Genomic DNA, 16,292 nt, shown 5'->3' with positions numbered 1-16,292 from the left:
TGCAGTTTTCTTCTGAGCTTGGTTTTTTGCTATGCTACGTTGAGCACTAAAAGTATGTTTTGTCTTATTTTGGGAACTATTTAGAATAACTGATAAATGTATGGTTTATTTGATGATTATCCTTTAAAATAAAAGTAAGATACATTGTGAAGTATTTCGTTGTTTTCTGTATAGCTTTTGTAATTGTTCTTAAGGGTCCCCGGGGAATAGATCTTACAAAATTTGCAGATAGACACACACACTCACAGAACAAGGCAGAACACACAGCCTTTAAATGTTGACAAGATCTTTATTGGTAATAATCAGAGCATAACCTGTCAAATTACAAAGAATGTTAAAACACAAAATCTCTTTACAGGTATAATCAAATAAATATATTCCTAAAGCATATGGGAGGAACAATCTCTTACATTACTTCCATTGGCGTGAAAATATTACAGTATGGCTTCAACTTCTCGCAGAACCTGACCTCTGCAGTGATCAACCTGGCCTATAACGTGAATATCCTTGCAAAAGACGGATTCAACTCAATTCCAAAGAGTGAGGTTAAGACCTGCGGCATTGTATCTGATCCCAGCCTCTATGACTTTGCCTCAACCAACTAGTGCTGATATGCTAACCATGTCCATAATGTCAGTGGACGGCATGAGGCTCAGGAGGAGGTAGAGCGGGTTGGCTGGCAACCGGACGGTTGCTAGCTCGATCCCCGGCTCCTCCTAGCCGAGTGTCGAGGTGTCCCTGAGCGAAGCACCTCGCCCCGACAGCTGCGGACAAGCTGGCTGTCGCTCTGTATGGTGGACTCCGCCGTCAGGCAGTATTGTAAAGCGCTTTGAGCGGCCGCTGGATTTGAAAAGCGCGATATAGGTGCAGTCCATTTACCACTACATGTGCAATTATATGCCACATTTGCTCTTCCACCCACTGTCCGGTCCACTAAGGCACAAAAGACCCCTATAAATATCTACTTTAAGCGGTAAAGGGCTGATTGTGGCTATGGTGGCTCGTCCTCCAGCATGGGGGATCTGAGGCTTAGGGCTTGTTGATGGCCCCCTGCATGACGTCGATGGCCTCACCGCAGGTCTGAAGGGGGTCATGCTCTGCAAAGACGTGGCACACGTTCTCCATGCCAGCCTCCACGCCTTTGGCCACGAAGCCAAACATCCTGTTGGAGGTGGCGGGGAGTGAGATTAGATTAGAAGTGTTTGCGCCTTTGCCTACGCTTCACGCCCTTAAAGGTGGACGGCTGATGCTTCATTCGCCAAAGTCTTTACAGTTTTCAGAGAAGATATAGGCAAGGCGAGGCAAGGCAACTTTGTTTACGTTGCACTTTTCCTCAATGAGGCAGATTCAGATGCTTCACATAGAAACGTTGTCATAAGATAGAATAATAAAATGACATAGATATATAACGAGAAGACATTTGATGAAGACAGGAAACACATACCTTGCTCCTGATTTGCCGTCTTGCAGCCACCTGTGAGGATTGACATGACACAAGATTAGAGTGGATTGATTGCATTGAGGCAATGAGACATGGTGAGACAATTTATGACTAAAACGTTTAGATCTGTTCTTGTCATGAACCTGAAATGATTAAAACACACTATTACTCATCGTCCTCAAGCCTCCAGAGTAGCTTCGACTTAAAGATAGGAATTGCTGCCTGACGTGACTCATATAGCCTCACTGGGCGTGTGCTTCCTTTGCCCTAAAGAAAACCACCAGGTTTACCGCTAACATGTGGCAGCGGCTGCCGCTGCTGCTGCTATTGCCAAGCACTCCGGGCCATACTCACAATCGGTTGTCTGGATCCGGTCCGCTGTAGCTCAGCAGGTGAGCCGGGTAGTGGCGCCGGAAGAACAGTCTGGGGGGGGAAGGACAGACCGCAGGGGTTAGAGCCGAGCACCAGAGAGGAAACCGCGCGTCCCACAGTAAAGCCAGTGGGGTTCCTTTATCACTGAATCAAAGATGCTGCCTGGCAGAGATTTGGCCCCCGCTAATTATCGGTGTGTTTACGGCGAGGAAGGAGAGAACGCGTCGTTTAACTCAAAGCACTGTCCCGTTTAGCGGTTCATTGGGTTTGTTGCCTTGAGGTAGCCGGTGGCCGCTGTGTTCGTTGACAACGAGATTGGATCACATTATGGACTGGTGTGTCCGGAGCTTGATAGTCTAGTCTAGTCTAGTCTAGTCTAGTGGATGTGGGGGGGTTGACTCCCAGTCAAAAGGTTCCGGGTTCGAATCCCAATGTCCACAGTCTCTCTGGAGGAAGACTGACTTTCACTTTGATAAAAGCATTTGCCAAGTGTTTATGATCAGTACACAACAGTTCATTACAATGACCGAGGTTAGAAATCGACCGCATACTTTCTCTTGACGTCGGTCAGGGTGACCCCCTTCTGGGACACCCTGAAGTTGACGATGGTGGGGGTGATGCTGGCCTTGGAGTGCTTCTCTAGGGTGGCGGCGACGGCCTTCTTCACGGCACAGGGGCCAGTCAGCATCTCCGTGGGGACGGTGTTGAGGAAGAGGAAGTTGCTCGCTGTGGGGGATGAACACGAGGGGATTATTGATCGGAGGGGGGGTGAAGGTGGCGATGGTGGATGTTCGGAATGTTCTGTCGAATGATCCACAGGCATATGGTGGATGATAAGAGTACCCTAATGTATGGAATGATAATTAATGTCTAACTAGTTGGTCTACTTGATGACTGATGTAGATTAACCTTAAAGTCCAGCCTAAAACAAATTATGAATGAAACCGGAAATTAAAGATCTGTGGTTTTTTTCACAGCTTTTTTTTCTTTAAAGTACCTCCGTACCTAAAAACTGTAACTACCATGCTCCCTGTCAACATGGTCTTGCTACAAGCTAATGGTTAGCCTTCACTCACAGTGGGGAGAAGGTAAAGATGCCACACACATAAGCTAACTGTAATCAAACACTCACACTGGGGAGAAGGTAAAGATGCCACACACGTAAGCTAACTGTTATGCCACATACACACACACACACACACACACACACACACACACACACACACACACACACACACACACACACACACACACACACACACACTGTGGAGAAGGTTAAGATGCAACACACATTAGCTCTGCCCATCTTACCAGTTTTGTTCTTGATGTCGGATTCTGTGCCGTCATGGGACTCATCTTCTTCTTCTGCCAGATCTGTGTGATATTCAGCTGTGTTATGGAGTGACAGGGAGACGGAGAGATAGACACACGCACAAATACACACACGCACACACACACATACATACATTCGAATACAAGCAAAGACATGCACACGCATTTCAGACACACCTGCATAAATACAGACACACACATTCAGGCATACATATGCAACTACACACACACGCACACACATTCAGACAATTGTACAAACACACACACATGCATACACTTACCGTGGGTCTGTAGCAGTAGCTTGCAGGGTAAAGCGCACGCTGTTATTGTGTGTTGGAAGACCAGGGCAGATAGACTACCTGAGAAGGCATAATCATAAAAAACAGTCAATCATTAGGTATGAATTCTCTGGAACCAGAGATTATTAGAGATGATACGTCCCTGCGCCTCCTAAAGGCCATGAATCTGTCTCAACAAACGAGTGTTTATTGAGTGTTGGAAGTTAAATATTTCTATTTCCTGTGAATGACCAATGCAACCCGTGGCCTCAACTAAACCAGGGTAGATAGACTACCAGAGAAGGCAGAATCATAAAAAAAACGGTCAATCATTTGGTATGAATTCTCTGGAACCAGAGATTATTAGAGATGATACGTCCCTGCGCCTCCTAAAGGCCATGAATCGGTCTCAACAAACGAGTGTTTAATGAGTGTGGGAAGTAAAACATTTCCATTTCCTGTGAATGACCAATGCACCCCGTTGCCTCAGCAGGATTGCATTTCTACACCCAGAGGGAGCGGATAAGAAATTGTCGACACAGGATGAGGTCACCATGAGGCGTGTGGAGGAACTCCGCCCCTCTGAGCGCACGTCCGCGCTGACTTCATCGCCTTCCAGCCCTCCGCCCACGATAAGGCGGCGGGCTGCGTCGGCAGACGTCCGCTGACAGCTAACATACAACCAGAGGCGTGAGGGAGCCAGAGCAGTATTTACCGAAGAAAGGCTCGTGTGGGGAGCCTCTGATCCGCACGCCCTTGGCCGACGTCTCGATGAGAAAGTGTCTCATCGCACCCAAGCTGCTCTCTCCTGTCATGGAGGAAGGGCAGGGCAACTTTATTGATACAGCGCCGTTCAAACACACATTCATACTGCTTGACAAAGGGAGGAGTCATGTGTGAAACAATTGAAAGGACTCATTGAAGGAATCATTGATCGTAGACGACAAAAAAAAAGAACCAAATAAATATATAAATAAATCAAATATATAGATAAGAAGAAGATAAAGAACACACAGACACACAAATGGATTATGCAGCCCTTAAGGAACATGGAAAATGCGATCAATGTATTGAACACATGTTATTGACATCTAAGATCCGATCAATGTATTAAACACATCTTAACAACACGTAGGACTTGATCAAAGTATTGAACGCAGGTTATTAACATGGAAGACTTCATCAATGTATTGAACACATGATAATAACATTTAAGACTTTATCAATGTATGGAACACATCTTATTAAAATGTAAGACTTGATCAATGTATTGAAAGCATGATATTAACATGTAAGACTTGATCAATGGATTGCTTATCAATAACAGGTTTGAGTAGAAAGTGTGCATGGGCCATTAAAGGGCCTGCCTATGAAGCTATGAGCCTCAGGGTGAACCCAGGATGACCCGTCTCCTGTTCTGAGAGTTGCCTCACATGTTGTCGGGTAGTGTCGGCAAGAAATATTTTTGGTCCTAACTTTTCCCTTTTCTTTCCCTTCTCCCCCCACCTCTTCAGGATTGGTCGTGTTCTCGTGGTTTCTTTTGTCTCGCTGAGCGTTAATAGCAGACACTGAGCTGGAGGGATTTGTAACGCATTGTCTGCGGGCTGGCCGCAGTTCGTGCTCGATCATGTCCGGGGGGCGGCTTGAGAGGTGAGGCAATCGTCTCTCTTTCAATGCAGAGACACTCTGGCTGCAGTGGTGGTGACTGTACTGCTATGAGTTGCCGGGGTTTAACACTGGGGTCATTGGCCCATAATAATATAAGTTGTGGGAGTAGTGGTTGTATTAGTAGTAAAGCAGTAGTAGTATAAATAGCAGCAGTATAGTAGTTGTAGTAGCAATAGAAACAGTAGTAGTTGTAGTGGTAGTAGTATCATCTTAATTTACGGATAAATATATATATATATCTGTTACATTTGATGTTAGTCTTTATTTGTTTAAATGTTTGTGTGTTTAAATGTCTGTGTGTGTACTCCGTCTCAGCCTCGTGTGTGATCATACTAGTGTGCTAATAAAGCTGATTCTGTCCTAACCATGCATCCACACTGCTGCTGTGGCTGTTCACGCGCATGTCTCACCCTAACCCGGGTCAGAGGTTAAGGTGAGAGGTCAGACAGTAAGAGGCCTACCTGCAGGACATCCAGTGGGGGAGACGTTGTAGGGGTCCACCTTCATCACCAGGCCGAAGCTGCCCCGGAAGGACGTGCTGTCCCTCACCACAAACACCCCAGGTAGCCTGTCCTTCAGCATGGCCTCCGCTGCAACGAACGATGGATCACAGAGACAGCTTGAGGAACATGTGAACCGTGAAGCTCGCTCCGTGCCCATGTCAGGACCGCTGAGTCGCTCACCAGCTTCCGCAAAAGACTCGAGAGTCACCTTTTTAGAGTTCATCTAGACTCTGCATTGACTCTCTGACACCCCCATACGCATTTATTGTAAGTTGTACGTCCTGGCACTTAATGTACGCACTTATTTTATGTTTTGGATAAAAGTGTCTGCTAAATGCCCTAAAGGTAAATGCAAATGTGGTAGATACTGCATCCCTACTATGGTACATTTTCCAGTCATTCTATTGGAGGGACTGACTTTTTAAGCGTACACTCCCATAACGGTTTCTCAGAATTTGATGTGGTGGGAGTAACATGAATTCATTTTAATGTTGTTGGTATGTTGGGGTTCTTTAAAAGGGACTGACTTTTTAAACGTACACTCCCAAACCAGTTTCTCAGATATTAATGGCAGTAACATGAATTCATTTTAATGTCGTTGGTATGTCTGGGGTTCTTAAGAAGGGGTGTACAGGAATGCGGGGGGTTTCTTGGCTCACCTTCTGCTCGGTTTATGTGTGGTCGGAACCATAACTTTGATGTGTCCATGACAAATTTCATCGAGGGCTTACTTCCATGGAAATGGGCCTGGAAACCTAGAGGACCGTAAAAGTGTTTTAAGATCCGGGGTTCCTCAGGGTCAAGAAGGCACCAGAAGGGGCTCAAATGCTTTTCACGCCGCATTCCTGCTCGGACTAGCAGCATGAAAGGGCACACTCAACCACGAGCTGTGTCCCTGTCTCACAGTTATAAATTCCCAGTGTCTGAAAGCTCATTGACGGCTCAATGAGCCAATGGAGTTACAGGCTGTAAAAAATGTTTTGGCCTGTGCATAAACGGGAGAAAAACGTCAACGGTTAGCCTCAAGGGATGTCTCTCAGTAAATGGTAAGTGGACTACATTTATACAGTGCTTTTCTGACCAGTGGCCACTCAAAACGCTTTACAATATTGCCATTCATGTGCCCATTCACCCACCGACGGCGGTGTCAACCATGCAAGGCGGCAGACACTCGACAGCTAGGAGGAGCCGGGGATCGAACTCGCAACCTTCCGGTTACCAGCCAACCCAACCTACCTCCTGAGCCACGTGCATAACCAAATAGTCTCTGCGTAAAAGGGAGAAAACGTCAACTGTTTGAGGCAAGGCATGTCTTTGAGTCTTTTAAGGATCCCGAACAGCGCAGGCTCCGTAAAAACACTCACCGTGAGGGAGTGACGGCTTCGGGGGAGTTGACTGCGGCGCGACCGGACGGCTGGGGTCTGGCTCTGTCGGCACTCCGTTGACCAGCACCACGGGGATGTCCATGAGGGAGCCGGCCAGCGAGGCGGGGCTGCTGTGGCTGCCGTAGCCCTGGAGCCCCTGGCAGTGGTCCAGCAGTGAGGGCTTGGTCGGCGAGGTCCTTGTGTCACAGGACGTCCCAGACACGTTGCTGAAGGAGCCTGATATCGCCCGCGGGTCGAGGCCATCGGGGCTGTCCGCGTCCTCGCTGGCCAGGGACAGACAGCTGTACGTCGGGCGAGACGAAAGCGGGCATGGTTGATATCAAGGCACAAGCAACATACCCGTGCAGTGTCAAATCATGAACCTCAACTGCTACTCCCCTCCCCCTGGCTGTATGTGTGAAGATGTGTGGTTGGTTTGTTTTGTAGGAGCAGGATAGTCAAAGGTACTTGGTTGCACCCCACAGCCTGACCTGAAAGCACCCTCGGATAAGTTTTCGATTTTTGATAACAGGTATGAGAATTCAGTGCTGGCCATAGAAGCATCTGCTACATGCCTTCATAGTCGCACAAATCCATCGATGTTGATCTGATTTAGAATTGTAGAAATTGCTGCGAAGGTAGCCTGGATATTGCCAGACCAAGCTCAATCGTAGACTGCACGTTGGTCTGGGGAGGCTGCTGTCATTGTCTTCAGCACGAGAGGGGTGATCGACGGGCCTAGTTCAAACGACTCTGTACGCAATTGGCTGCTTCTCGTCGCTTCCCTGTCATCTTTGTGTTAAACCAGCCAATAGCGCGCCAAGGGGGCGCTAATCGCCAGCTTGGTGATTGGCTCCCACAAAAACGTTTTGAAACCAGAAATAAATGTAATGCTCTGCTCGTGACCCTTCTGCAGGGCGAACTCAAATCGCTGGCAGAAGGGGCGTGGCTACCCAGTCTAATGAGAAGGATCCCCCCCACTGCGTACGCCTCCCAGGGTTTTTTTTACCTGCCCAGCATGTAGCTGGTGTCGGAGCCGGGCGACATGGACAGCATGGAGTTGCCGCTGTTCCTGTTGGAGTGCGTCCTGCGTGGGGACATCGCGTTGGCGAAGGCGTCGCCGTGCGTCGAGGGCCGCCGCCGCACGCCGCCGCCGCCGCCGCACAGCAACGGGGGCCTCGACGAGGAGGAGGGGGAGGACGAGAAGATGAGGGAGCCGTGGGGGCTGCAGCGGGGCGAGGCGGAGGAGGCGGGGGTGGGGATGGGAATGCTGCGGGAGGCGTTAGGGGAGCAGCTCCGGGGGACCAAGACGCAGCGGTACAGGTCCTCCTCTGGAGAGGAGTCTTCTGGGGGGGGGGGGGGGGGGGGGGGGGGGAAACGGGAGGCGGAGGAAGAGAGGAAAGGGGAAGTTGTGAAACGTTGGGTACTTCCACAGAATAGGAAGCTTTCCGTCTTTAAAAGGGGTGCCATGACGAGTGAGTGCGATTAGCCGTTACAAGCCTGTGTTTTAGTGACATCACAAGGGGTGTCCGTCGAGATGCATGATGGATAAATCGGTCAGCCAGCCTACCCAGTGGACTTTACTGAGTGTTGCCTATCTACCCATCATACATCTAGTTTGAGATGTCACTCAACCAAGATGTCACTAAAACACAAACGGGGTTGTAATGGCTAATCACACTCACACCTGGCGGTATGATATCACCCCTTTGATGAGATCATGCACAGGATGACCACGTCGGTGCACTCGATCATGTAAGATATGGAAGTTTTCTTTCATGGTTGAACGGGAGCATTTGGCCCTGGTTCAATTACACAGCATTCCCATTGCTTCCCCTTACATGGTCGGCGATGTGACTGAAAGGCAGGATTCGGTCTCTTGTTGCATAGATCGGGGGTCTCAGTGTTGTGTTCCCTGAGGAACACATCACAACACACCTGATGGAAACTGTCGCTCCTTCCAGCAGGTGCTTACTTGCAGCCCCAACCCAGTTCTCCATTCCTCCCAAACACAAGTTCCAGAACATTGTGTGCCTGCTTTTATTCTGAAGGAATTTTATGAGTTTAAACTTGCTCCTAGTTCACTATTCCACTTTATATTGTTTGATCTGCGTCTAGCTGGGGTCTGGCCTCCCATTACAGTTTAATGCATTACCCAAAGGCACAAAATGATGCTTATCATTCTGACTAAGAAAATGGAAAATGGGTAATCTGCCGTAGCACGCTAGTAATAACCAAGTTTAATGCGAAAAACAAAAAAACGGTGAAGAACTCATACTGAGCGCTTTCTAAACATTTCCAAATGTGGACAGCGTGGAAACAGTTCAATTAAATGTTGCTCTTGCGTTTTGAAGGATATGAGCTGCTGTGTTACAGCACTACATAAGGGCGTGTAATGCAGCGAGTTTGGCGGGCAATATATATGTTTTACAACGGGATATGCATGTGTGCTTGTGTGTGTTTATGACTGTCTGTCTGTCTGTGTGTGTGGGGGGATGTATGTGTGTGTGTGTGTGTGTGTGTGTGTGTGTGTGTGTGTGTGTGTGTGTGTGTGTGTGTGTGTGTGCGTGTGCGTGTGCATGCGTGTGTGTGTGTGTGTGTGCGTGCGTGTGTGTGTTTGCGTGTACGTGTATGTGTGTGCACACTCGTGTGTGGGTGCACGCGCATGTGTGTGTATGTGTGGGTGCTTGACGTGCGTGCGTGCATGCACGCATGCGTGTGCGTCGAGGTTGCTCCCTGCACCGGTGAACTCAGCTCAGGGCGTGGCGCTCTGCCTGGGCAGAGATCCAAGAGCATTCAAGGGGCGTAATTACCTGAGTGTGTAAAAATCTCAGCCCCAAAACACTGGTGAATTTCCATATCCCCAGGCTCTCCAGGTGCTAATAGCCAGGGTTCTCAAAGAGCCGTATGCGCCTCTAATTAAAAAGCGCAGAGCCGTAACAAATAAATACTCCCGATAAAGTAGCGGCATACTTAAACGGTTTTATTTATCGCCTCACCTGTGTTGGAGCTTACGTTGACGGGACTCGTCATCGGGAGAGGCTCGAACGTCGGATCCAATTCGAGGATGAGCTGGTTCAGGTTGTCCAGGGATGCTTCGAGCTCGGGGTCGCTGAACGGACTAGTGGAGTTTGGGTGACTCGGACTCGAACTCGTTGACCTCGGAGACGTGTTCAGTCGGACGGTCTGACCCACTCGCAGGACATGGTTGGGTATCACTTGGGACATGTTGGCTACTGCAAGCATGCCGGTGGGAAATAATAAACGACTTGTTGTCTGCAAGAGAGGAGGAAAAAAGCAGAAGTGAATGAGTTAGATCCATTTCACATCGTGGGCCAAACTCGTATTGATTCCTGATGCACCCATTTTCCCAGATTCTCAAATGGTCTTTTGTTGTTGAACTTGTAACCTGAGGGGTGTAACATAACTCGGGTTGGGTTGTTGCTGCTGCATGCACAGGCTTTTACCTTGGTTGAACCTCAATTGTGCATCAGGGTCACAAGGCTATTGTAAGAAGAGAGTGGGCCTACTGTATATGTATGGCCCTATATGTATGTCATCATCAGACAGTGTACCCATACAGGCACACTGAAACCAAATTATTATGACTGCTGTTCAGAGTGTGGATTTTAACCTTTTGGCCTTTGTCGACTTATCAGGTTCATATTTGATGTCATAAAGTTACGAGGTTAAGGTTGTATAACGGCTGAACCATCCCCCCCCCCCCCCCCCCCCCCCACCCACACCCTCAAACTACTCGTCTCCGAGAATAGGAGTGGCTGGTGCTGATTCACTCCAGCACCCTTTGGTTACCATGACGACAGACTAGTATTGATGTCAACACACTTTCCCTGCTGAGAGATAATAATAATAATAATAATGCATTTCATTCATAATGACCAACTTAATGACCTCAAAGTGCTACAATGTACATTAAAAGAAATACAACATAAAAGACTAACTTGATTTTACTAGAGATGCTACTATACTCTATGTATACTATGTTATATTATTTTCTATTATTGTATTATACTATACTGATGGAAATGTTAACCCTCTACATGTTTCTACACTGTTGCTTTTGACATGTATTATAGACCGACAGTTTACTTATGTATAGTAAGCCTATAGTATAATAGTATGGTATAGTATAGTATAAAGAAATTACAATCCAACTTCTGATTCAACCACATATTTCTAGAAGTACAATTAACTTTAAATCCTATGGACCTGCTGAGTTCCACACAAGCCATCATGTGAAGGAATTCTTATTCAAAGGGACTTTATAAAGGAAACATAAAACAACATATATGATGAAAATATACTTAAGAAAAAAACGATACACACACTACACCATATCCCATAATGCCCTCACTGAGATAGCACTCTGATTCCTTATCCACCCCTATAGCGGCCGTGCTGTAGATACATTCGTAAAAAAGAGGGTGCCTTACCTGTTGCTCTGTGTGCTGCTGCTCCTGTCTTACTGAGTGGCAGAGGGTTGTACGGTGACTACCCTGGCTGCGCTCAGTGTCTTTATCAATGCCTCCCAACCCTTTCTCCTGTAAGCCAATAAGCTACCCAGAGGCAGTGGCAGTACGTTCCCTCGCTGCTCCCCATTGATGAAATCCCCCAGCCTAGAGACACTCGGAGTATGACTCCGTGGCCGTTGGTATTTTCCTTAGTATTTCACGGTCTGTGATTCATGGAGTGTTTCTACATAGGAGTCAGTCAGGGTTGATGCAACATTATGGGAAATACTTTGTGTTTGTAATTGATTGGAAGATTGTGTGGTGTGTGTGTGTGTGTGTGTGTGTGTGTGTGTGTGTGTGTGTGTGTGTGTGTGTGTGTGTGTGTGTGTGTGTGTGTGTGTGTGTGTGTGTGTGTGTGTGTGTGTGTGTGTGTGTGTGTGTGTGTGTGTGTGTGTGTGTGCGTGTGTGTGGTTTTCTTTTTTCAGGAATGTGTATTTATGTGTAACGAGCCGTGATCTTCAGATATATTTAGACGTTTGAACTCACAGCACCAGATTTGTAAATAAAGATATCCATTTATTGTTGCATATAAAGTACATCTCGTATGCCAGTGCCCTTATGCTTAAAACTAATTCAACTGTTAAAATGTCCCTGTTTTGCAAACCCAGTGCTGGTCTTTAAGTCAACATAGGAACCTACAGGTACTTTTCATTCATGCTTTTTATTCCCAGGTTCGATTCCCACCTGTGGTCCCATGCTGATTTCATTCCCACTCTTCTTCAACCTGCCTCACTGTTCACAAAAACACAAAAAAGCCCATCAAATTTCTAAAACCAAAGATTTGTCATGTGTATTTTATGCAAATGATGTTGATGGAGATGTCTTCTAGGGTCATTCGGTCATGGACAATAATGACGAATTAATGAACACAACACCTATAGCAAAGATGAGTCACCTTTATTGATTTACAGAACAAAATGACAAATTTTGACAATTTAAAAAGATAAATTGTTTATTAACGCTCTACATTTGACAGTTCCCCATATTCACACACATGAACCCACACATCACTTCATTCAGGGAGGAAATGTCCACGTTCAGGGGTTCCTTTTTTTCAGAAGCACTTGCAAAACCGTTCCCAGAATGTCAAGAATGTGCATAGAAAAGTATAATGATAGAGGAGGACGCATAAATAAAGATAGATCTAATCATATTATCGTCGAGAAACTCTTTGAGGTCACTGAGCATTTTTAAATTAGGACCTTATTAAAAAGTAAAAGAAGAAGAAGAAAACATACATATATATAGCCATTGACTCAAATACACATTATGTAATTCATAGCAGACTCGATCAGCTCATCACCCACAGCTCTATTCTGGCTCTATTCCTCATGTCATTAGTCATCTTTTTTTTCTGCGGACATGCTACGATGATGCTGTCCACGGTTAAACAGTGTGTAGCTGGACCATTTTGTCCTCTTTTTAAAGCTACTGTAGGTAAGTCATGCGAGGTGTAAAGAGAGAGAGCATGAGAGAGCAAGAGAGTAGGATTTTGAAAATGTGTTGCATTCAGACACCTGTTGTGGAAAGGCAAGGTAGATTCCCCCGCACCAATCAGGGAAGAGATGCCTTGATTGGTCAGAATTGAGGAGGGAGCTGCCCAACAATCGAAATTGGCTAAAAAATTAGGCAAGCGCAGTCAATTTGAAACAGACATTTTCATACCGCATTTCCCTCACTGATAGACGGCTTTCGGCCGTTCATTCCCACCCCATTAAACTGAAATTATAGTTTGGGTTCAGCACCTTTAAGGGGAGAACGTGGTGGTGGTTTCTGTGTCTGCCACGCTGCTCTTCCTGCCAGAGTGCGAACTGCACTTATAGAATTGCTCGTGGGATAGGCAGCGCCCCTCTTTCATCAGCTTCAGCAGATCCTGGCGGAACTTCACCCCGATGAAGCCATACACCAGCGGGTTAAGGCAGCACCGGTACACTGCCAGGAACTGGGTGATGTCTTCAGCAAAGAGCAGCGCCCTCTTCTGAGCGCAGTCCTCAGTCTTGGCCAGACTGGGGTTCAGGGTGGTCACAAAAAGGTACAGGGTGTACGGCACCTGGCAACACAGGAACGCCGCCATCACCGCGAGGATCACCTTGAGGGCGCGGTTGCGCTCGAAGCCGCGCGATTGGCACAGCTTCACGGCGATGGCGCTGTAGCAGAAGGTCATGACCAGGAGCGGCACCACGAAGCCGAGGGCGATCTGCGTGCTCTGGATGCCGACGAGAAGACTGGACGTGTTGTCGACGGGGTAACGGCTACAGGTGCCGTAGCGGACGCCGGTGTACCTCATCTCAGGGACGGAGAACACCAGGGCCAACGCCCAGATGATGCCCAACGACAGCTTGCTGAGGTAGGCGGTCTTGGTGCGGTTGAGGTGCGCCGACACGGCCTTGGTGATTGCGAAGTAGCGGTCCACGCTGATGCAGGACAGCAGCAGTATGCTGCTGTATAGGGTGACCTTGTGCAGGGTGTACATGGCCTTACACGTGAACAGGCCCAGCTTCCAGTCTTCCAGGAAGTTAGAGGCCCAGAGGGGGAGCGTGAGAGTGAAGAGGAGGTCGGCGAAGGCGAGGTTCAGGAGGTACACGTCGGTCATCGTCTTCAGTCGGCGGAAGTGGAGGGAGGTGAAGATGACCAGGCTGTTGCCGAACAGGCCCAGGAGGAAGACGATGGTGCAAGACAGGGGGATGAACCACAGACGGAACTTGATGACATCTTTTTTCTCGCACGGGGTGTGTGCGTACATGCTGTAGTCCACCGTGTTTCCATCGTAGTCGTAGCCTACGGTAGTGTTATCCAGATTTTGTTCTTCTTCTTGTTCTTGAGATGAGCAGATCTGGAATAAATTGTAGGATGGCACCCATGTGGAAGCATGGTATTCATTTATATTCCTATCTTATTATATCTTATTTTACATCTTATCTGGTTTAGATGAAGGAAGTCTTGAATGGTTGACGAAATAAGGTGCAAGGGCTAGAGTCTACGTTGCTTACCTTAACGTTGATAATCAAAATACACAAAGATGGTACAAACATCTGAAAATCTGAAAAACAGGGGCAGGGTTATTATCCAATAATATCACAATGCAACACGATAGCATACAAATTCATCAATAACATTCACACAGATAGGGATTGATTTAGTGAGATGGGGGTGGATATAAGTTGACTTCAGCACAACTAACAGGTTAGAGAATTGTTTAAATTCCGTCCATAATCACTAATGAAAGTATCAAAGTAATGTGAAATGTATTCAGCTGTATTTCGTATCTAACCCTAACCCAAAACTGCATTAATCAATAGTATTGTCATCTTCGAAGCCCTCGCGCATTGTATGCACGGTTTGCAGGCAATAAGTAACTGCAACTGCAGTTACTTATTAAGTAATTCCATGCTTTGAATTTTAATTTCACAAGAACTGCAATCTACATAAAACTACTCCGATTGATATCACTATTACTTTCACTTCTGCTAATAACAATAATGATACAACCTTTACTACAGTATTGAAACGCTACTTACTAATGCTTACGGAATTGTATGAACTTTACCAACTTGATATTAGTTCCCATTAGTATTCAATTTTGTAACTATAGAAGTCTGTTATTAATTTTCTTCTGATAACTATCTTATCTCACTAAGGTACTCACCATTGACCTTAGCCATGTTTCCCCAGCCTCGTCTTCACCGCCTCAGTGAGCAGTTTACTGTGAGAGAAAAAACTTCAAAACAGGGAGGAAAGCCCAGAGGCAGGCTGAGACGGTACCTCTGACACGAAGACAAGAAGCACAGGGTGCTGTGCTGCAACAATGAGTTCCTCTGGGTGATGCTCTCAGACACAATGATCCATTCTACAGTCTATCAGGCCGATTTTTTTTACAGTGTTCCTCTCACGGGAGGTTGCGGTTGTTTTGGTAATTGTAAAGAGTTGAAAATGTAATTTATTTATGAGGAAGTAACACTTTTTTATTTTAAGGTAAGCTAAGCAAGTCAAAATCAAGCACAGGATTCAAACACAGTTTGCTATACGTGTGGTAATGGGTCTTTTACTATAGTCTTTAATAAAAACAGGTTTGGAACGGCACACACACACACACACACACACACACACACACACACACACACACACACACACACACACACACTCTCTCTCTATGTATCAGTGCATGCTCTGCAGAGTTGCACACCTGTTTCAATGTGGTTTTCACTCAGGTGGTTTCAACCACATTGTCTTCAGAGGCCTCCGCAGCATATGAGCTTTATGAGCTGCCAAAGATGTTAGAGGGATGTTTGAATGTTCACACTCTTTCATACATTATAAGAAATCACTGGGTTGTCGCTTTGTTACAAGAGAAAGCAGCAATGGCAAAACTAATGTTGGTTTTCTTCTTGGCCTCCTGAATAGAATGTTACAATTGTGCTATTTTTAGAAAAATAGTAGAGTGCCCGTTCAAAACGGGCCTCGTTAGGCCTCCGTTGCTGCTGCTTGCAGCTCATCCTGACAATTCAATCTTAGTTGGATATTCAAGGTTCCTGAAGAGTGAAGGGAAACAGGCACGTTGCAGTATCACCCATCTTTGAAGTTTATTTGATTGTATTGTGCCAGAGTTCCTAAAATAATACCCAGCTGTGTTTCAAATGGCTGCAGGCCATATATTGTATTGGAGGGCAGAACCATGCTATGACACGATTGATGTGATGTGCAGGCCAACATTAACGTTGTGCCGAAACAAATCCAGCGGCAGATCGAGTTACATGCAAACAAATCTTGCTTTAAATTCCTCATTGCCTGCATTTGTTCAAAAG

General features: G+C 46.5%; 2 protein-coding genes across 3 annotated transcripts; both read right to left on the bottom strand.

The window, feature by feature from the left end:
- Positions 1-846: 846 nt before the first annotated feature.
- On the bottom strand, positions 847-11,601 carry LOC132454667 (tensin-4-like). Of its 2 annotated transcripts, none has more exons than XM_060048172.1 (13): positions 11,413-11,601; positions 9,958-10,234; positions 7,968-8,304; positions 6,959-7,260; positions 6,254-6,349; positions 5,553-5,681; positions 4,139-4,231; positions 3,427-3,504; positions 3,125-3,187; positions 2,365-2,539; positions 1,796-1,864; positions 1,445-1,474; positions 847-1,162 (listed from the first exon to the last, which is right to left on the bottom strand). In XM_060048172.1, exons 2-13 carry the CDS (start codon positions 10,202-10,204, stop codon positions 1,030-1,032), a joined length of 1,752 nt encoding a protein of 583 aa, XP_059904155.1. In that variant the 5' UTR covers positions 10,205-10,234; positions 11,413-11,601; the 3' UTR covers positions 847-1,029. The 2 variants fall into 2 exon arrangements, with proteins under 2 accessions (XP_059904155.1, XP_059904156.1); XM_060048173.1 differs by having other exon boundaries at positions 7,968-8,301.
- A 143-nt stretch (positions 11,602-11,744) lies between these two features.
- On the bottom strand, positions 11,745-15,340 carry ccr7 (chemokine (C-C motif) receptor 7). Its single transcript, XM_060048171.1, has 3 exons — positions 15,137-15,340; positions 14,481-14,530; positions 11,745-14,323 (listed from the first exon to the last, which is right to left on the bottom strand). Exons 1-3 carry the CDS (start codon positions 15,150-15,152, stop codon positions 13,238-13,240), a joined length of 1,152 nt encoding a protein of 383 aa, XP_059904154.1. The 5' UTR covers positions 15,153-15,340; the 3' UTR covers positions 11,745-13,237.
- Between the last annotated feature and the right edge of the window lie 952 nt (positions 15,341-16,292).

The sequence above is a fragment of the Gadus macrocephalus genome, chromosome 3, assembly GCF_031168955.1.
Source record: "Gadus macrocephalus chromosome 3, ASM3116895v1".
NCBI classification, from domain to species: domain Eukaryota; kingdom Metazoa; phylum Chordata; class Actinopteri; order Gadiformes; family Gadidae; genus Gadus; species Gadus macrocephalus.
The sequence above is the reverse complement of the archived record's forward strand: the minus strand, read 5'-3'. Positions and strand labels throughout refer to the sequence as shown.

What these genes read in the sequence shown, in the direction of transcription:
- LOC132454667 (XM_060048172.1), bottom strand. Translation starts at nt 10,204, where the DNA reads ATGCTTGCAGTAGCCAACATGTCCCAAGTGATACCCAACCATGTCCTG. An exon ending in GAAGCCGTCACTCCCTCACG is followed by an intron (nt 6,350 to 6,958) that starts GTGAGTGTTTTT and finishes ACGGTCCTCTAG; the next exon opens with GTTTCCAGGCCCATTTCCAT. An exon ending in CCGGATCCAGACAACCGATT is followed by an intron (nt 1,475 to 1,795) that starts GTGAGTATGGCC and finishes CAATCCTCACAG; the next exon opens with GTGGCTGCAAGACGGCAAAT.
- ccr7 (XM_060048171.1), bottom strand. An exon ending in TTTTGATTATCAACGTTAAG is followed by an intron (nt 14,324 to 14,480) that starts GTAAGCAACGTA and finishes AATTTATTCCAG; the next exon opens with ATCTGCTCATCTCAAGAACA.